Genomic DNA, 22,985 nt, shown 5'->3' with positions numbered 1-22,985 from the left:
AAAAAATTAATTTTAAAATTAATTTAAAAATTGATAAGAGGGCAAATGGATTATGAAGTTAAAAAATTCATGAAAAATTATAAAAACCACTTTAACTCAAAGTCCTTGTTGAGACCATGTGGAACTAGGGTTTTAATCTAAAAATCTACTCCATCTCTCTTTTTGCCAACATGGTTTCAGAGTCTCGGTGTTTCCAAGTGGTCTTAATATTTTCTATTGCCATAAAATCCCGTATATGATCACTAGAGCAATTGTGAATGGTGCTGAAATGTTCCGCCAAGGAATGGGTTTGTACTCCTTTTTTAATATTGTGGAGATGTTCCGTCATCCGGGTTTTCAGCGCTCTACTAGTACGTCCGATATAAAATAAACCGCAAGAGCATTCAATTAAATAAATAACATTAGGTGTGTGACACGTAATGAATTGTGAAATTTTGTAGTCTTTATTTTTGATTGTAAAAGTGTCCCTCTTTGATTTCTTTGATTTTACTGTTTTACACATGCCACATGTGCCGCACCTATGAAAACCTTTAGTGCGTATCCGAGATATATCAGTATTCGGTAGTGCACTTTTCACTAATCTGGTTTGTAGATTGTCTGCCCTGCGGTAAATGAATTCAGGTTGTGCTGGTAAAATACTATCCAAGATGGGATCTTTTTTCAAAAGTGGCCAGTGCTTTTTTAGGATGGTTTCTAATTTCTTTTGATGGGGACCGTATTTGGTTATGAAAGCCAATTCCGAAGTTCGCTTTGATTTCTTCTCCTTTCTTTCTTTTGTGATTGTCCTTAAGGTGTTTACATCGATTTTGGCCACTTCTTCTCTTACAGCAGTGATCTGGCCAGAGTCGTACCCTCTTGCTCTGAAGTTAAGTGCCATTTCATCTAGTTGATTTTTGCAGACTTCTTCCTCGGTACAATTTCTTTTTACCCGAAGGAACTGACTTTTGGGTACACTGTTGAGCCATCTTGGGAGGTGTAGACTTTCTTTATGAATATAGGAGTTGGTATCTGTGGGTTTCTTGTATGTTTTGGTTTCTAATTTATTGTTTTTTATGTAGATGGTGAGGTCTAAAAAATGAATTTCCTGTTTGCTCCTGGTAAAAGTAAATTGAATATTTAAAGAGTCATTGTTCAGATGATTGCAGAAAGCCTCAAGTTCCTCTTCGGATCCTCTCCAAAAAAACAAGACGTCGTCGATATACCGATGCCAGGATACCAGGCTTGCCCCCCAGCTATTGTTGGTCCAGATGTTATCCTCCTCCCATTTGGCTAGGAAGAGGTTGGCATAGCTGGGGGCAAACCTGAGAGCACCACATACAAAAAGCTCAAAACTGATCCCACCTTGAGAATTAACAGTACCTTTGAAAAATGGCTGAATGAAAATAGAGCAAAGGAAACAATCACTCAAGATGATAAATCTTTCCTACATCTACCACATCCCACAGTACCAACGATTTATATTTTACCGAAGGTACACAAAGATGCCATCAATCCCCCTGGACGTCCGATAGTTGCAGGTACCAACAGCTTGACCTGCAACCTATCTCAATATATTGACCACCATCTACAACCTCTGGTTAAACAAACAAGATCCTATCTTAAAGACACCACAGACACTTTAGAAAAAATCAGTAACATCATTTGGAGTGAAGACATGATCCTGGTGTCAGCGGATGTTACCTCTCTCTATACCATCATCCAACATGATGATGGTATAGAGGCCAACAGATGGTTCTTGGAGAAATCCACCATTCCGAACACCAAAAAAGATTTCATTTTAGAAGGGATGAATTTCATATTGAAAAATAATTACTTCCACTTTAACCCCTTCATGACAGAGCCAGTTTGTGCCTTCATGACAGAGCCCTTTTTTTCAAATCTGACATGTCTCACTTAAGTGGGGATAACTTTTTTTTGCTTTTACTTATCCCAGTGATTTTGAGATTGTTTTCTCGTGACACATTGTACTTCAAGTTAGTGGTAAATTTTGGTCGATACAGTCTGTGTTTTTTTGTGAAAAATACCAAAATATCGTGAAAAAATGGAAAATTTAGCAATATGCAAAATGTCACATTTTCTGCTTGTGAGACAAATAATCATACCACTCAAAATAGTTAATAACTAACAAAGACCATATGTCTACTTTATGTTGCAATCATTATTTCAACCCCCTTTTCATTTTTTTGGACACTAGGAGGCTTCAAATATGACTAGCAAATTGTCAAATTTTCAAGAAAATTTCAAACTCTGATTTTTTTAGGGACCAGGTCAGTTTTGATGTGACTTTGAGGGACTTGTATGTGAGACACCCCCATAAATGATGCCATTTCAAAAACTGCACCCCTCACAGTATTCAAAACAGCATTTTGGAAGTTTGTTAACCCTTTAGGTGTTTCACAGGAATTAAAACAAAGTGTAGGTGAAATTTCAAAATTTCATTTTTTTTGCAGAGTTTCAATTTTAATACATTTTTCTAACAAATACAGTACATTTTACTAGAGAAATGTGACTAAAAATTGATTCCCCCAATTCTTTGGTTTTCATAAATATCCTATATGTGGCCCTAGTGTGCACGGTGACCAAACCACAGGCTTCATAATAGAAGGAGCACCTACTTGATTTTGGAGCCTCCTTTTTATGAGATTATTTTTTAGGCACCATGTAGGTTTCTAGGCACCATAAGATGCTAAAAGTTAGGAACCCCCCCACAAGTGACCCCATTTTGCAAACTACACCCCTCAGGGAATTCATCTAGGGGTATAGAGTACATTTCAAACCCCCCGAGGTTTCACCAATTGTGGTACAACTGGGTAGTGAAAATGAAAAAAATTAATTTTTCATTTTCACAGCTCAGTTGTATCAAAATTGGTGAAACCTCGGGGGGTTTGAAATGTACTCTATACCCCTAGATGAATTCCCTGAGGGGTGTAGTTTGCAAAATGGGGTCACTTGTGGGGGGGTTCCACTGTATGGGTGTTTCGGGGGTCATTCAACCAGAATCTGTGCTGCAAAATCCAAAAATCACTCCTTCCCTTCTGAGTCCTGCCATGCACCCAACTGGTATTTTTTGGTCACATGTGAGGCATTGCCGTACCCGGGAGAAATTGGGGCACAGATTTTGGGGTGCTTTGTCTCCTTCATTCCTTGTGAAAATGAAAAATTTTGAGCCAGATCTGCATTTTTGTGTAAAAAAATTTAATTTTTTACACAAAAATGCAGTTCTGGCTCAAAATTTTTAATTTTCACAAGGAATGAAGGAGACAAAGCACCCCAAAATCTGTGCCCCAATTTCTCCCGGGTACGGCAATGCCTCACATGTGACCAAAAAATACCAGTTGGGTGCATGGCAGGACTCAGAAGGGAAGGAGTGATTTTTGGTGGTGGAATGAATGGCGGGTGCTATGTCGCATTAGCAAGACCCCCGAAGCACCAATACAGTGGAACCCCCCCACAAGTGACCCCATTTTGGTCACCAGCTTTGGGAGGGGGGCTGGCGCTGCGGCTGGCGGGGGGGTGGGAGGGGTGCTGGCGCTGCGGCAGCCGGGTGGGTGGGAGGGAGGGGGGCTGCCGGGTGGGAGGGGGGGGGGCTGGCGATCGTTGGTGATCGGTGCGGTATACGCGCACACACACACACACACACACACATATATATATATATATATATATATATGTGTGTATATATATATATATATATATACATATATATACATATATATACACACACATATATATATATATATATATATATATATGTGTGTGTGTATATATATATATATATATATATATATATATATACACATTTGCACATTATTTTTTATTTTATTTTATTTTTAACTTTTCCAGCAGCAGCATGATGCTGCTGCTGCTGCTGCTGCTGCTGCGGGGGGGAGGGGGGAGGAGGGGAGCGCAGCGTGCGCTCCGGACGTAGCGGTGGAGCCGGGGGAGCTGCTGCTGCTGCCGGGTGAGTGCCCGGCGGGTGGGAGGGGGGTGCTGCCGCTCGGTGGTGATCGGTGCTGCACCGATCACCACCGTTTTCTGTGTTACCGAGCGGCTTAGCCGCCGGTAACACAGGAAACGCTGTGATTGACTGTTCAGATTTGAACAGCCAATCACAGCGATCGCCGACCGGGGGGGGCACCCCTGCCCCCCCTGGGCGACGAGGGGGGATGTCTGCTGTCAGGGACAGCAGACATCACCTAACTGTCACTGCGTCTCTAGACGCAGTGACAGTTAGAAGTCATGACGTATATATACGTCAACGGTCGGGAAGTACTTCCCGACCATGACGTATATATACGTCAAATGTCGTGAAGGGGTTAATGGGGACTATTTCCTACAGGTGGTGGGGACCGCCATGGGTACCAGGTTTGCCCCCAGCTATGCCAACCTCTTCCTAGCCAAATGGGAGGAGGATAACATCTGGACCAACAATAGCTGGGGGGCAAGCCTGGTATCCTGGCATCGGTATATCGACGACGTCTTGTTTTTTTGGAGAGGATCCGAAGAGGAACTTGAGGCTTTCTGCAATCATCTGAACAATAACTTTTTAAATATTCAACTTACTTTTACCAGGAACAAACAGGAAATTCATTTTTTAGACCTCACCATCTACATAAAAAACAATAAATTAGAAACCAAAACATACAAGAAACCCACAGATACCAACTCCTATATTCATAAAGTAAGTCTACACCTCCCAAGATGGCTCAACAGTGTACCCAAAAGTCAGTTCCTTCGGGTAAAAAGAAATTGTACCGAGGAAGAAGTCTGCAAAAATCAACTAGATGAAATGGCACTTAACTTCAGAGCAAGAGGGTACGACTCTGGCCAGATCACTGCTGTAAGAGAAGAAGTGGCCAAAATTGATGTAAACACCTTAAGGACAATCACAAAAGAAAGAAAGGAGAAGAAATCAAAGCGAACTTCGGAATTGGCTTTCATAACCAAATACGGTCCCCATCAAAAGAAATTAGAAACCATCCTAAAAAAGCACTGGCCACTTTTGAAAAAAGATCCCATCTTGGATAGTATTTTACCAGCACAACCTGAATTCATTTACCGCAGGGCAGACAATCTACAAACCAGATTAGTGAAAAGTGCACTACCGAATACTGATATATCTCGGATACGCACTAAAGGTTTTCATAGGTGCGGCACATGTGGCATGTGTAAAACAGTAAAATCAAAGAAATCAAAGAGGGACACTTTTACAATCAAAAATAAAGACTACAAAATTTCACAATTCATTACGTGTCACACACCTAATGTTATTTATTTAATTGAATGCTCTTGCGGTTTATTTTATATCGGACGTTCTAGTAGAGCGCTGAAAACCCGGATGACGGAACATCTCCGCAATATTAAAAAAGGAGTACAAACCCATTCCTTGGCGGAACATTTCAGCACCATTCACAATTGCTCTAGTGATCATATACGGGATTTTATGGCAATAGAAAATATTAAGACCACTTGGAAACACTGAGACTCTGAAACCATGTTGGCAAAAAGAGAGATGGAGTGGATTTTTAGATTAAAAACCCTAGTTCCACATGGTCTCAACAAGGACTTTGAGTTAAAGTGGTTTTTATAATTTTTCATGAATTTTTTAACTTCATAATCCATTTGCCCTCTTATTAATTTTTAAATTAATTTTAAAATTAATTTTTTATCTTATTGGTTTATCAAGTTGTGTGCATTATTTATCTAAACAACTTCTAATACAATATCTTTCTTTTATGAGGTTATATCGTCTTATTGAATATGGAAATTCTGGGTTACCACATCAAAGATGGCCACCGATGTCTCTATTACTCCCCGACAAGGTGACCACCGGCATACGTCTGTTGAGAAATCCGGAAGTCAACAAAACATCAACATCCGGCCTCACAGAGGAAGCACCGGAACTAAGATTACTAGGATCGTTTAGCCGGCGGGACAGGAAGTGACGGACGTACACTTCCGCCGTCCGCACTTCCGGAAACCGGAAGTCATGCGGCGGCTCTCATCCACAAATAGAGGAACAAATCCCCTATACAGACACACGGAACCACCAATGAATGAAGCTGTGACTGTTTCCAACGAATAGGAGATACATTCTCTCCTTTTAGACACATTGAACCACCAATGGATATTCAGTTCCGGTATTCGGACTTAGATCACGCCCATTATTTTTCCCGCACTTTTTCCTCATAAATAGCAGCACTTCACAGAACCACATCAGCCTTGACAAAGATTCCCAGAGAATCGAAACGCGTTGGCCCAGGACTGCTGCTACTACCCAAGGACCCAGCCCAGTGCTAAGCCTGTGGAGCCTGCAGGGTGGATCTATTTTTTAGGACACTCTGCCTTTGCCATCTGTGGCTCCACCACCGACACTGGGTGAGAGGGATTAATTGTATCTTTTTACCTCTGTATATGTGATGTTTTTGTTATCGTTTTTATTCCAATAAACACCTTTTTGCGCCCAAGGAACCTTTCAATTTCTTCACTATCAGTTCTCATTTGGGGTGTCTTGGAAAACACCCAGAATTGTTTCCAGTGCTGCATCAAGAGGTGCGCAGGGAGACCAAGTTCACCTACCAAACTTTGAAATTTACTTTTTATATAGTCTTCTCCGAGTGATTTGAATCCCACCAAGGATAACCACCTTCCCAGCTAAGGGTGGTTTCCTCACAAGTACCTGCTTGTATTTTGCCGCATTGAGGACAAATCACCAACTCCATTTGCTGAAATGCAACCCCAAACTTGCAAGGAACCTTCACAATGCTTCATGTTGCCTGCAGACACTCATTGTATGGCTCTCCAAATCGTTGGTGCATAGACTGCCTTCTGTTACAACCATACATGTAATATTTTGACTTATCAGTCCAAAGCACCTTCTGCCATTTTTTCTGCTCCCCAGTAAATATGTTTTGCTTCATAGTTGAGTTGCCTTGAGTGACCTTGTTTCATGTTGCAAATCTTCAATTAAGACCACATCTGTCCAGACTTCTCCAAATACTAGATTGGTGTACCATGGGCCCACTGGTTTTTGCCAGCTCTGAACTGATGGCACTACTGAGCATCTTCCCATTTTAAAGGGAAGTAAGCATGGTTTTCTTGTATGACCAGGCATCTACGGTCCTCCTTGTTGCCCCTTTCTTTGTGCTTCTTCAAAAGAGCTTTAACAGCACATCCTGAAATCTCATTCTGCTTAGAAATCGTTGCATAGGAGAGACCTTCCTGATGCAGTATAATTACATGTGACATGAAATGGTCTTCTACAACTTCACCTTTGCAGCAGAGTTTGTACGCTCTTCAATTAGTTGTAAGCCTCCTACACAGCTGTTTCTGTTTCAATTAATGACAGTGTATCAACCTACATATAAAAATGATGATCATTATCACCTGTTTGGTATGATTGAATAATCATACAGCTGACTATAATCTCACACACTCTATGATTTGAGAATTGATGCTTTTTGAAGGCAAAGTGGGTCAGGCACTATTAAATATTGATTTGATTTATACTACTTGTCTGTTCATTCATTCTGCATTTTGATAACTGATAAATATAAACTATTAACACTTCTATCTTAAAAGTATTGTTATTTTGGGAAAAAAGACAACTTTTATTTTTTTTCAGGGTTTTGTATTTTCTAGAGATGACTTTTAGTGAAATCAATTAAAGTATCAAAGGTTTCAATGATACCTATTGTCTTTTGTGTCATCATTTTGGGGAATATCAAATTCTGCCTTGGCAAATTCATACAGATGGAGCCGGCCTTGTCTTTGCAGGGGATGGCGGCAGAATAGCCAGCCGCCATCCCCCGCCAGCCGCCATCTGCTCTGCGAAATGGGACGCGTGCGCACGAGATGCGCGCGCGTCCCCTTCCCACAGCGCTTCCCCCGGGTCCCCGCCGGCTTGTCGGCGGTCACCTGGGGTCCCCACCGCCTCCCCGCACCCTTCCCCCTAACCCTGTCCATCTCCCTGAAGCGGATCGCCAGCGGAGACAGTCTGGCGATTCGCCAGCAAGAGGGAGCCCGACTCCATCTGTACATCACTGATATTATGGTCTATGCATCAAGCTGGAATGAGGACTGGCACTTCATTCTACTGTAGTTGGGTTTGGTCTAGGAAATCTTTATGATGCATTCTGCTGGGGAAACAAATGCAGAATGAGAAGAAAGTTATGTAGAACAGATTCCAACATTATTTCTCCTGTATTTCTTCTCTCCCCAGTATAGGCTTTATAAAAAAAGGGAATTACATTCTGCAAATATTTTCATCTACTATTACTAATCTTTTATCATAGGTAATTGTGAACATTCAGCTGCAGAAACACAAAAGGGATGGCAGATTTCATCAAATGTTAGGACAGATAAGGAGAAACTGAGCAATATCCGCTTATCTATTTTTCAGAAAAGCTCATTTCAGTCATTTTAGATATAGTTCATATAGTATGCCGATGCATTTATACATGACTGTATACGCTGCGATCATATAATAGATCGTTTCAGAACAGCCATTAAAAAATACACAGAAACGGCACACATCATTCCAGATACCCCAAGCACATATTGATTTTATGACGCAAGTTATTAATAATTTCTCTTCTATTCCTTCAAGCATCATATCATTTAACAGAGAGTTCAGCTTCCATGGTTCATCGTCCTGTTGCATAATTCATGTGGAAGACCGTTAGAGACGTACCTGCCTCTCTCGGTGACTTGTGCTATTTGTAACTTGCTGTAATTGCTATGTATATAGCTAACGCACGTCAGCCATTTGTGCATCGTCTGGTGGAACAAACAGTTTACACTGACCTATTAAGTGTACTGTTATAATGTTTCCCTGGGTTGTATCATATAAGCCAGATGGAAGTATTGTACTGTATTTTGCCCAAGTCTTGGGGATTTTTAAACCTTGTGTCAGTTTAAAAAAACAATTGTGACCAGAGAAGGTCACACAGTAGCGCTGATCTTCACTGGTGGTGTTTCTATACTTATACTATACTATTCTTTTATGGCTTCTGGATATAGAATCAATTTATCAATTTGTTTAATTTTGGAGTGTGGTTGCAGCTCTCTTTTTAGGAGGATTGTGAACCTCCTACATGTGCAAACAAGGAGAATTAAGTGGCAATCAAATGATTGACACTTAAGAAAGCGCAGCTGCACTCCAATAATACACAATAATTATTATTTCATATTATTCAAATTTATTAAAAAATACAATAATAACAATTCATGCATGAAATACAATTCCTACAATAAAACACACAGACAAGACATACAACATATAACATATAAAGTCCTGTTTTGAGGCACTTCGAAGAAGGCTGATTTTTAGTCTTTAATGAGGCTTAATGAGGCATTTATGGCTTTGCACTTTTTGAGTGAGTGAGGCAATATTTATTTATAGTTACCAGTCCCAGTCACGGCTTTTAGTAGTTGTCTCCTCTGAATCAATATACCACCACAAAGTCCTTTTTCTGAGCTCGCTTTCTACCTCAGCTGAGGGTGAGCGCTCCAGGTGCTAGGTGTTTTAACCAGGTGTTTTACCCAGGATTCCGGCAGGTTAATACCGCAGAGTTGAGACTGCTCCCTTTGTACAGCCACTGGTGACCGGATCGATATTGGGGCTCCACATACGCGTTTCTCCGCCTTGAGACTGTGTCAGCGGCTTCCTCAGATGAATCCCCACTGTCACTAATGCCGATTTTTATAGCTGGCGTGTTCGCGGGCAATTGCTCTCTCTCACTTCCGCGATTTGCGTTCCACGCCTCGTTCTCGCCGCCTATATTTATAGCAAGCGGCGGCCATGTTTGTAATCACATCCAAGCCTCGTTCTCAGCCCACCAATCCTGTGTCTATTGGCGGCCATTTTGTTTTTTATACCAAGCCTCGTTTTGCTGTAACTCCAAGCCTCTATGCCTCATATTAAACATATTCAAGTCTCTATGTCTCCATAGCATATCCGTTCACAGACACGGATTCTCTCATTTTGTAATTAATACTTCCGCCCTCTTTAGGTTCCAGTCTCCATCTTTGAAAAGGGCATTGCCTCACTCATATAGCTATAAGACCTCATATGCCTACTTTTATTTATTCATTTATTTCTTTGCCTCAGGACTCACTATAATTTTATTTTATATATACACCATATTACATTTGGACATAATAATAAAATGAAAAAATATTAAAAATAATAATAAATATAAAAATACATGTATATATATACCATTAAAATACCGGATAACCACATAACCAATGCACATATTCATATACATAGTATACACAAATATATATTGTAACCCTTCACACATGCAAATACATATACAACTCTCTTTCCTATCCTACCACATTAATAATCAGGATGACATTTTATTGTATTATATTCTCTCCTTTTATATCTTTATCATTTGTTGTTTCTACATCAATATAGATTTCACCGATAGTAGAAGACAACAAATAACAATATTGGACTATAACAATGACGAAAAATAGTAGATGCTAATTTGAGAGTGCATACACCTCAAAATTAACCTATAATGATTTGGGATTCCGATGTATTTTATTTTTATTCCATATATACCCAACATGTATGCATATAGCTCCCATAATACATGCTGTGAACATTGTTAGTTTGTGTACGGAACCCAATCTTATTCTCCCACCTATCGCTAAAAAGACAAGGCCAGAAGAAACCCATAGTTTTTTTATATATATGTATACATCAACCTAAACATTCCTTTTTTCTCTATATAATACAATATATTCCTCGTTGATTTCATTTATAGGGAAATCTTTATATATTATTCATTTCGATGGTATCGTTTAAACCCTGTGGGGTCAATGTCCTCAACTGAAAAATCCAGAACGCCTCTCTTCTGCACAACTGAGTATATCTATCACCACCTCTGGGGGTATTCTTGACATGCTCAATTCCTATCATTGTAATGGTTCTCATATCCCCCTTCTGGCATCTCGCCATATGTTTATATAGAGTATTAGTTATATTCATTTTCATAATGTTTCTTCTGTGCTCCATGTATCTCACGTGTAGATTCCGGATTGTACGACCTATTGGCAAATTTTTCTAGTTTTATTTACCAGTCGCATGAGAGTCTGTTTTCAGTAGCAGAATGTCAAAATTTACCAGTCCTACCGTATTTTGAATTTTAAGACATTACAGGGTAAATTTACTAAGATGGGAGTTCTATTGAAGATGGGCTGTTGCCCATAGCAACCAATGAGATTCTACTTTATTTATTTAGTACCTACCTACCTAGAAGATAATAGATAGACTCTGATTAATTGCTATGGACAAAATCCCATCTGAAATAGAACTCCCATCTTAGTAAATGTACCCTTACGTGTTTAACAACAAAATTGATTAAGGCAAAAAAGGGGGTGCTGCAACATACAAACCTTTTTGATGATGATTATGGGAGATGTGCAGTTCGGTTCTCTAGAAATCCGAATACACAGGAATTGAGTGGATCTAAACCAAAACCCAGTCTGGATCTCTCCAAGGATATCTGATCTGTACCAAATCCTGGTTCGGATGTTCCTGTAGTTTGGAATTTGGATTTTGAATCCAAGTTTTGGGGTTTGGATTGCAAAATGACATGATGTTACCAGCTTTGGTAATTTTTAATAATGAGAATCGATTTTTATTGATTTTTTAACTAAACCTAAAACCAAATCCTAACCAAAAACTTGAGTGTGGTGGTGTCAAAGAATTAAAACAAAAACATTGGGATCTGCGTACATCTCTGATACTAATGTTATATATTATGATGTTTTATAACTACATTTTTGCTTGCATAATGCTATTTGATCTGAATTTTTGCCTTAAACATATGTCAGCTAGCACGATAACAACAGTTTAATAAATCTGCTTTGTTACACTTCAGCTTCAATTAAAGTCAGATTAACAGCACTAAACACTGTACTTATATAGTGCTCACATGTCACAAAGATCTCTAGAGAATACTGAATTATTTACATTAGTCTTCTTCGTCCCAGTGAAGCTTATAAATTCCCTGTCACAGAGAAACACACATTAGGCTGCCATCGAAACTAATTACTAAATACTAAATTACTAAATGCTAGCCTACCAATTTGTTTTTGGGGTGTGGAAAGAAGGAACTAGAGAGATCTGGGGGAACCCAAGCAATTAGGTGTAGAGCACATTAACTCCACACCGATAACACCTTGGATTCAAACCAGGACACCAATACTGCTACTATAGCAAAGATAACCACTGAGCTTGTGTGCTGCCCTAATATTATAACTTTCACTATGCACTTTCCTTAAGCACATCAGTGAGTGTAGGTACAGTATAGTAGTACTTTCACTAGGTACACCTATGAGTGTACTGTATGTATAGGTTGCACAGGCATTGTGTGTTGAGGGTATTCAACATCCCTTATTTTCTACAAAAAGTAGTTACAATTAAATTTTTCAACTATTTTTTGTGCAAGTTAGTATTAGGCCATTTATTGCCTAAAAACAGGAAATATCACAGATATTTCACTCCATTTCTTGCCTATGTCCCCATTCAATAATATGAGGACCTAAACAAATGAATCTGAAAACACTACATTTTCAGAGCTTGAAAACTGGAACATTTGCCATCCATGCCGACCCAAGTTTATATTATGCAACATGGCAGTGGGTGAAAGGGAGAGGCAGAGGGTGATAAGGAGAGGAAGGGGGACAGAGTGTGAAAAATTAATAGGTGACAAGGGCAGCAGTGGGCCCCATAGTCCTTAAGCACATTGGGGCGCACTGAACCTGCTGCACCAATAGTAGTTCCACCTCTGCTTCCAATGAATGCAGTTCATACATGTTAGACCTGGCAATGCTAAGTTTCACCAGCAGGAATCAATTGGCTGTCTCTGCACCAGAGCAATGTTGAATTCCACCAGGGATTTTGTATCCGCCAATGCTATTCACAACTAGAGGTGGCTTTAGACCTCATGGGGCCCGAAGAAATGGGCCATTTTCACTTGATTCCGACAGACCGGGCTGAGAAAATGGGTGAAAAGTTCCCAAATCGTATGTGCCTAACCTCCAATTCTGTACCAATGTGTGGTCCCATGCGCGTATCGGATCAGATCCAGAAATTGCTAAAGGACCATATGGTTGTACAGTATGTGGCCCAGTCGCTGGGCAGTTGCCGAGGTATCGCATGAGAGGCTGCCTCTTTCCTAATAAATTCTTATTTTCTGTTTTATCTGTAAGTTCTTCTTTTTCGTAGTTGTTATTGTTACCTGGGAGAAATAAACAGGTGACCAGGAGGTCTTTTAACTGCACTTGCATCACTCAAACAGAAAATACGTAATCACAAACAGGGGCAAACGCAGGATTTTCAGAAGGGGGTTTCCAGAGGGGCGGAGCAAAGCACGGAGATGGACACTTAGGTCACCCAGTATATGCCGTGTCAGTTAAATGTATATAAATAATAATAAAATATATATATAATATTGCTGCGGCGGCACTCCACAATGTCTACACCACGCTGTGTGCTTGCAGTAAAATCCGGTGCCTTCCTTGGTAGCGATGTGAGTCGCTCTGTATATGGAATGCAAGGGGTGAAGAATGCAAGTTCTCACCTTAAGCACCTTGATAAAAAGGCCCGCGGGCTTTGAAACGTCGGTCCCCCCATACCGCTTGTCATCCTGTCTTTCTTTCTGAGTGCCGCCGTCCCCCTTGAATTCTATATATATATTGGCAGCACTCCAAAGTAAAAAGCAGGTGGTTCCTATGCAAAATGAGCTGGTGCCCTCCATTGCAGACAGTTTACACTGTCTAAATATGTAGTCCTGGGGGTGCGGCAGCACTCAGAAATAAAAAACACATAGGCAGAGTTACCAACAGTTTTCAAAGCTGCTAGGCTCCTTTATGAAGGTGTTTTAGTTCTCTAAAACACCTTCATAAAGGAGCCTAGCGGCTTTGAAACTGTTGGTAACTTTGCCTATGTGTTGTTTATTTTTGAGTGCCATCACACCCCCAGGACTATATATATATATATATACGAGTTGTGTGGTCCCCGGCAATCCTGATGCCCCCACTTGAGGTTTCCTGCCCCGTTGCCTTCCCGGAGAAGGGGATGCCTCCTTGTAGATATGTTCAGAATAACGGGCGGCACTCGGAGACTTTCACTGCTTCACGTTTTTTGAAAGTCTCCGAGTGCCGCCCGTTATTCTGAACATATATATATATATATATCCAATCATCTCCTCTGACTTGTAGCAGGGTACAAGGGTGACCCACACGCCTTGACAAAGGGGGACCACCCCCGAAACGTAGGCTATTTTGCTTTGAAATACAGCACGTTTGATCTATTTGTATGTATATATATATATACACATACATACATATACATACAGGGGCGTCAACAGCAGTGTAGACCCCTGAGCATAGCAATGTATTGGGGCCCCTACCGAACGTCCAGCGGTAGGGGTGGGGAAAGCTTTGATATCCTGCGGGTGGTAGGGGGTATTATATCAACCGCTCAGCATGTAGGGCCTGGATCAGTAATTTCCACTAATTACCCCTTTACTGCACAGTTGGTGGGAGATGGAGTGGGAGAAGGGGGCATTGGGCTGAATGAAGGGGCTCTGATATATAACTTCCAGGGTGGTAAAGGATGTTTAATATGTAGAGGAGGGGAGTATAGTGGAGTGGGCTTATTATTCATAATTTTCTGGTGGGAGGAGAGCTTGCTTGACTGCAGATATCTCCAGTTCCCGGAAATAGATTTCTTAGATTTTAATAGCATTAAAAACTAGAGAATCCCACCTACTAAATGCTATTGGGTACTAAGGGATCAGGGTTCAGGAGGCAGAGCAATCCGCCAACGAGTATATAAAACTACATACCAGGTGTGTGGAGCTGGAGCAGTAACCAACTGCTGGAAGGCTGATATCTCTGGTTCTGGGAACATTAGAGACAAGTTTTTTTTTTTTACACGACATGTGCCGACAGGTGGTATTTCATGCCCTACCATCCACTAGGGCATGGTGGGAGAATAAAATAGTGTGCCGAGCGCAGCGAGGCACCATGCCCGAAGAATTGTGAGTGAAGCGAGCGTTGCGAGGGGCTGCGGTTCACCTCCAACTGTGCCCATGTCGACTGTGTCGATATTCGAGTAAAAAAACTACAAAAAAACCCATGTTGACCACGCGACCTGTTGACCCAACGTCATGTTGACAGTTTCACCTGCACATTCTATATGTCAGTATTTTGACCTTGTCGGGATTTTAAATGTCAGGATTTTGTCCTTGTCAGTATTTTAAATGTCGGGATTTTGTGCTTGTCAGTATTATGACCCATTCGGGTTTTTGACTCTGTCGGGATATTGACCGTCGGGATTTTATACCAAATCCGGAACACCACTTAAGATTGGTAACTAATGAAAACAAAAATCTAACTTACTATTAAATGTGCCTGGTAGTCTGTTCTTCACCAGGTAATAGCAAGACCTGTATTTTATGAGGAGGAATTTATCTTAGGTAGTAATGTTCCTGAGGCAGAACAAAAGAAAGTATTATACATTACTTTATCATTACCTCCTATCCATTAAAAATCCATAGCAATAACAGAAATAGACATTGTATAATGTACAGCCCAGGGGGAATATAGCTTTAGTAACAAACCCTGCCTGCATTGTTCCTTTCAACGGTATGCTATATTTTATTGCGCAATAATCTACTGTATTCCCCATCCCTAACATACTGTACGAGGAACCATTGTGCCTCTTTTTAGCTGATGTTGGGAATAGTTCTTGCTGACTATATAGGCATGACAATTGCAGTGATAAAAACAAAGTAACTGAGCAGATTTTCATTGATCTGAATTTCACATTACATGGAAATACCAAGTCCAGGAAAATGCATAGACAGCTATTCTGACCTAGCAGATTGCCTTATTGTAAGGAAAAAAAATCACCCTTTATATTACAGAATATGCCCTTTGCTTCAGTAGAACAGCAGAAATAGCCAGTAACTCCTAGAAGGATGACAGCATTGTCACTTAATTAGCTATACTTCTCATGGGACAATTTCTTGGTTTACGATCCTCGTTATTGCTCTATACTCTTCACTGTTCATCTTTAGTACAAAGTTAAATTAAGAGAATATAGTTTCTGCCACAGGTTATTAAAAATAAAAAATAAAATCTCTGTCATCTACAGAAGGGTCCACATGCATCTATACTCTGTGAGCTACAAGTCTGCAAAGCGATGCAAATAGGACACACACAATTTTGATTGTTTAAAATGATATGCAGCATGCCTATATTCTGTGTGCAACAGCAGCTGTTTCTGCATATGAAATGCTACATTACAGTGTTTTTCTGGATACCACTGTAATGAAGCAATTCGAATGCTACAATACGTTAGTTACATTTGTGGTATGCACATCATGTATAACTGTCATTAAAACCTTGCTAGTTTTGGTGGGCTTTGCTTCCTGACTTACTTCCTGAATTATTGGTGTTGTACTATCAAGCAAGAGTCCAAAGGGATAGCCTCCTTTATGTTGACAAGACTGTGGATACCATCAACAACCAATGTTACAGTAGAACTACAAGTGGTACTTGTGAGTTATCCGGGCGCCCGATTTTAGATCGGGTACAATCGGATCGGATCGCGTCGCATCGCGTGTTAACCAAATGGCATGCGATGCGACGCGACGAGATCAGCACCCGATTTTAGCAGTGTACCTGATTTTAACATTGGAATCAATGTAAAATGGTCCCTGAGACCCGATTTTACATTAATTTCAATGTAAAAATGGCCAAAACCCCCAAAAAGTAACAAAACTTAAATCCCATCCCCATTGTTAACGCCACTCCACTATTGACGCCAACCCGAAGCGTGGCGAGCGCAGCGAGCCCGCGAGGGGCGGCGGTACGCGTCCTCCGACCTTTTCATGCCCTACTATCCACTAGGGCGTGGAGTGAGAATAGAATAGTGTGGCGAGCGCAGCGAGCCACCGAGGCCCGAAGCGTGGCGAGGGGACGCGGATACCTGTGAAGCCCGCGAAGGGACGCGCTTACCTGTGAAGGTATCCGCGTCCCCTCGCGGGGCTCGCTGTGCTCGCCGCGCTTCGGGCCTCGGTGGCTCGCTGCGCTCGCCACACTATTCTATTCTCACTCCACGCCCTAGTGGATAGTAGGGCATGAAAAGGTCGGAGGACACGTACCGCCGCCCCTCGCGGGCTCGCTGCGCTCGCCACGCTTCGGGTTCACGTTGATAGTGGCCTGGTTGTGAACATCCAATATCATTCATCAATATCATTCATATCTGACACATTAAGGACAACAGAATTTAAGGAATAACTGTAATCGCGTGGCATTGTATACCATACAATGCGACGCGATTACGACGCGATTTTGGATACGATGAAATTTCAAGGGAAATCGCGTTGCATCGCGTCGCATCGTACTCTTATTGTACTGACATTCAATTTCAACATCGGGCGCCCGGATAACTCACAAGTACCCTACAAGTCCCAGAAACCTCCCCCCCCCCCTCCCGCATGCTGTGACTAGGCGAACCACAAGTCTCAGCATGCGGGACATTAATGGGCCCCCTTAGAATTGTAGTTCACCTGTAAAAAGAATGTTAAAATAAAGATACACACACACAGAATAATAAATCATTAATTCATACATTTTACACAAATCCATTCATATATACATCTCCTTCCTCGCTACCATGAAGCTGGTCCTCCGGCGCATCTCACCCTGCACTGACAGCAGAGTAAGCTGGTTCCCTGGAGAATTCCACAAGAATTCCACTACCTATGTGCTTTCAGCCAGTCCTGACTGGCTGAAAGCATCTCCATGGAGACGCCTACAACCAATCAGGCCTGAGCTGATCCCTGATTTGCTGTCCCAGGAGTCCCTCCCTGATAATGGCCCTGCTTGGGCTGCCATTACTGTACTTTCTTTGGCATCATGGTCACTGCAGTATGCACAGCTGGGCATTTGTTCCTCATGTTCCCATAATCCACCAATAGATCCTGGGAGTGTAGGGGAGTAGACAAATGTCTGGAATCCTGTGGACCTCAAATTAGTAGGATAGGGAAATGCAGAGAGTTCTTTTCAACAAAGCAGAGAGATATAAAACGCTATATACTATGTATGGATGATAAGCATATGGTAGTACTGTATATGTACATTTGTCAGATAAGCATGAGAGGGGGTAATATACATTCTACGTCTGCATTCTAGAATACAATCCATTTGTTCTAGATTCTTGATACAATGTGTGTTTGTCTATCTGCAGGTGTGTTATGGCTTTCTATTGTAGCGGAAGTGTTGTACATCACATTGCTCCTTACAGGAGTGAGTCTAATGTCAGTGGAAGTGTGTTATTATACGTCTGTTATTGACGGGCTCAAGCTGAATGCCTTTGCAGCCATTTTTACTGTTTTATCAGGTAAGATATACATTCAGCTAATGGTATTTATGGTCACAATGTACTGTACATTTTATTTTTATTTCATATTTAAGAATAAGACAATTAGTGTAGGCTGGATATTTAACATAACATAGCTTATTTGTATTCTAAAGATTTCCTATTAGTTGTATTGACAGACATTAACTTCCCCTTCCTACCATTCTCCTCCAGTGACCCTTATCCTATGTATCCACCAAATACCCCCCCCCCCTCTCTCCCCAACATGAATTATCTTTAATTGCTGATACTAGTCCTAATAATTTTGGTCTATCCCCTACGTTCCCCTATACTCTTCACCCTTTGTTTAGATGTATACTTTTCATGATAGTTATCCTACTGTAGGTATTGTGTGATGTGAGGGAAATGATTGTATGTTCAGGTAGTTTGTCACTGGTGCAATGCTCAGGGTACCAAAAATAAGTGTCCCTGGGACATATTTCTCCTATTATATTTTTAGCATGTCCTTATAAAAAAATATATTTTTGAGGGGTACCTGCAATATTAAGTACTGCAGTAACGCAGGCAGGGGGTTCTGAGTACCCAGAAACACCCCCCCCCCCCCAGGAGTCTAAGGGCCCTAAACTGAAAGCTGAGGGTCCCCTCTTTCGATAGGTACAAGAACTTTAAAAATCGTCCCTGAGGAATCAGAGATATCTGACTTCAAACCAGTGGTCCCCATCCAAGCCTTTTAATTGTTATTCCCAGTCAGATATTTCAAGTTCTGTCTGAATTAGAGTTTTTCTTAATGGTATATTCCAAAAGCTGGGACTCTCCCCCTTTGATGGACACTAGTAGCTTGTCTCTACTGTTCCCAGAACCAGAGATATCAGCCTTTCAGCAGCTGGTTACTGCTCCAGCTCCACACACCTGGTATGTAGTTTTATATGCTCATTGGCAGATTGCTCTGCCTCCTGAACTCTGATCCCCTAGTCCCTAATACCATTTGGTAGGTGGGATTCTCTAGTTTTTAATTCCAGTAAAATCTAAGAAATCTATTTCCGGGAACTGGAGATATCTGCAGTCAAGCAAACTGTCCTCCCACCAGAAAATTATGAATAATAAGCCCACTCCACTATACACCCCTCCTCTGCGTATTAAACACCCTCTACCACCCTGGAAGTTATGTATCAGGACCCCTTCATTCAGGGACATCAAAGCTTCTGCTCATAGCACCCCCCATTCTTACCGCTGGAGGATCGGTAGGGGCCCCAATACATTGCTATGCTCAGGGGTCTACACTGCTGTCATGTATGTGTGTATATGTATATGTGTGTGCATATATATGTACAGTATATATATATATTTATTATTAATATTGTTATTATTATTAATATACATTTGGTCTATCTACAATATTTTAACTGACTCGGCATATACTGGGTCACCTAAGTGTCCATCTCGGTGCTTTGCTCCGCCCCTCTCTGGAAACCCCCTTCTGAAAATCCTGCGTTTTCCCCTGCTACTGTATGTCTTGAATGTATGACAGGGGATCCAGTGGTGCACACAGGGGGGGGGGGGTTTCTGAGTACCCAGAAACCCCCCGAGGAATCTGCCTCCTGACCCCTAGTCCCCAATACCATTTGGTAGGTGGGATTCTCTAGTTTTTAATTCCATTAAAGCTAAGAAATCTAGTTCCGGGAACTGGAGATATCTGCAGTCAAGCAAGCTGTCCTCCCACCAGAAAATTATGAATAATAAGCCCACTCCACTATACACCCCTCCTCTGCGTATTAAACATCCTCTACCACCCTGGATGTTATGTATCAGGGCCCTTTCATTCAGCCCAATGCCCCCTTCTCCCACCCCATCTCCCACTATCTGTGCAGTAAAGGGGTAATTAGTGGAAATTACTGAGCCCTACATGCTGAGCGGTTAAAATAATACCCCCTACCACCCGCGGGACATCAAAGCTTCCGCTCATAGCACCCCCCACCCCTACCGCTGGAGGATAGGTAGGGGCCCCAATACATTGCTATGCCCAGGGGTCTTCACTGCTGTTATGTATATATATATATATATATATAGTGTAGGATATCGCAGCAGCTTCACTTATGTAGAGATGACCGTGCCAGGTCCAAATAAATATGCTCACAGTTCCCAATACATGGGATAAACCAGCACCAGTCCAATATGCAAAAAAAATCAATACATATTTATTGTCCATAGACAGCCAGAAAGACCAATCATGGTCATATCATAATCAACACCCAACAGGCATAAACATTTATACTTAGCATTCCAGCATTTTAGTAGTATAAGGCAGCGTCTCCTTGACGGCAGTTTCGGTGCCTAAGCACCTTTTTCAAGAGGGGTGACCAACCTGTCTGAACACACCATGCTGTATAAATAGGCCCCTAAAGGGTCATCTCACCTGGTACAATCAGTGCCATTTTCCCACCCCAGGAGCTCCATCAGCCCACCGCTTCCCGCCATGCCCACGGCGCCGCCACGCTGGAAATCGCAGCAAGACGGAACCAATGTGCCGGCCAGTCTGCAGGGGGACAGCCGGAGAGTTCCCAGATGCCGGAAACACATCACCGCAACGAGCGTTACTATAGCAACAATGATACACTCTAGGTCTCATTCACATCCAACGTATGAACTCAATATACATATGTAGAAAATACACATTACACTCGTTAATTACACTGAAAAACAAACAATACATTAGTGAAGCGTCAAGGACACTTATCTATAGAAATAACATACAAGAAAAATAACAAAAAAAGTATGCAAAAAAATACAGAACAATACGATTGAATGACGGAGCATCAGCTCTAGTGCCTATAAATTATTGCATATAGACCAATATAATAACAATACTCCTGGTACGACCACAAAGATATATGTGGGCAAAACCCTGCGCATGTTAAAAGAGAGAATAGGGGCACACAGATCGTCCATTAAAAAAGCGTTTATCAAGATGGACACCAATACACCACCAGTAGCCAGGCACTTTGTACAGTGTGGACACTCTATAAATGACTTTGCTTTTATGCCCATTGAACATGTGCCTCCATTGAGGAGAGGAGGCGATAGGCATAAATTATTACTCAAAAAAGAGAGTTTTTGGATTTATGAACTGAACTCTATGCGGCCAAAAGGACTAAATGAGGAATTTTGCCTGACTCATTTCTTGTGATTTCAGATTCTCTAGTACAGATTTATTTATCTTTGTGGTCGTACCAGGAGTGTTGTTATTATATTGGTCTATATGCAATAATTTATAGGCACTAGAGCTGATGCCCCGTCATTCAATTGTATTGTTCTGTATTTTTTTGCATACTTTTTTTGTTATTTTTCTTGTATGTTATTTCTATAGATAAGTGTCCTTGACGCTTCACTAATGTATTGTTTGTTTTTCAGTGTAATTAACGAGTGTAATGTGTATTTTCTACATATGTATATTGAGTTCATACGTTGGACGTGAATGAGACCTAGAGTGTATCATTGTTGCTATAGTAACGCTCGTTGCGGTGACGTGTTTCCGGCACCTGGGAACTCTCCGGCTGTCCCCCTGCAGACTGGCCGGCACATTGGTTCCGCCTTGCTGCGATTTCCGGCGTGGCGGCGCCGTGGGCACGGCGGGATGCGGTGGGCTGATGGAGCTCCTGGGGCGGGAAAACGGCACTGATTGTACCAGATGAGATGACCCTTTAGGGGCCTATTTATACAGCATGGTGTGTTCAGACAGGTTGGTCACCCCTCTTGAAAAAGGTGCTTAGGCACCGAAACGGCCGTCGAGGAGACGCTGCCTTATACTACTAATATGCTGGAATGCTAAGTATAAATGTTTATGCCTGTTGGGTGTTGATTCTGACATGACCATGATTGGTCTTTCTGGCTGTCTATAGACAATAAATATTAAGTCTTTCATGACCCACTGCATTCATGCACCACTCAAATCATCTTATCTAAAATAACGACTCGGACAACTGAAATGTGGTGAATGGGGTCGTCTTTTTATTTTTCTGAAAGAGGGCGGCCTATTTGATCTAACTATGATATTTAAATTTAACTATCTATGGTGGCGAGGTCAAAACAGCTTTAAATAAAGATTTCTTGGACCGGCTGCCCAAAGGACAAGAACTGGCCTCCTGCCACATCCCTGTCCTTAAAATACAATTTAAAATTATTCAAAAATAAAATTCAGGCCACCTGCCTGAACGATCTAAATATTCCCCATCAGGTCACAACTCAACTAAAGTGACATCAGGGGCCCACCTGGATCGGTGATGCCCCTGAAGGAAAAACTGTTGCCATGCCAAAGTCACTTTCTCCAAAGGAGTTGCCCCTCAAGGGAAATGAATCCCAAAAGGTGTTAATGTACAAAATAACCTAGCCACCGTTCTGAGACCGGCCTCTCACTAAAAGACGACAAATACAACTAAAACTGACTTACTACCTTCCACTTAGGGCGGGAGGGCGGGCAACGTTTGAAATCAAAGAGGCAGAATATTCTAGAATCTCCCATGATCCTAACCTTAATCCCCACCCATAACAAATCCTAACCAATAACAGCCTG

The 22,985-nt window shown here is 41.5% G+C and overlaps 1 protein-coding gene across 2 annotated transcripts in view; it reads left to right on the top strand.

The window, feature by feature from the left end:
* GSG1L2 (GSG1 like 2) overlaps positions 1-22,985 on the top strand; it is an 88,103-nt gene that overhangs the window by 52,574 nt on the left and 12,544 nt on the right. Inside the window, exon 3 of one of the 2 annotated variants that reach the window (XM_083148147.1) lies at positions 18,287-18,439. The exons of the other annotated variant lie outside the window; for it this stretch is intronic. Within the exon in view, the coding sequence (XP_083004273.1) occupies positions 18,287-18,439 (153 nt within the window). The remainder of the gene's footprint in view (positions 1-18,286; positions 18,440-22,985) is intronic. 2 annotated transcript variants of the gene reach the window in all.

This window comes from Crinia signifera, chromosome 6 (genome assembly GCF_055691185.1).
Source record: "Crinia signifera chromosome 6, ASM5569118v1, whole genome shotgun sequence".
Taxonomy (NCBI): domain Eukaryota; kingdom Metazoa; phylum Chordata; class Amphibia; order Anura; family Myobatrachidae; genus Crinia; species Crinia signifera.
The sequence above is the reverse complement of the archived record's forward strand: the minus strand, read 5'-3'. Positions and strand labels throughout refer to the sequence as shown.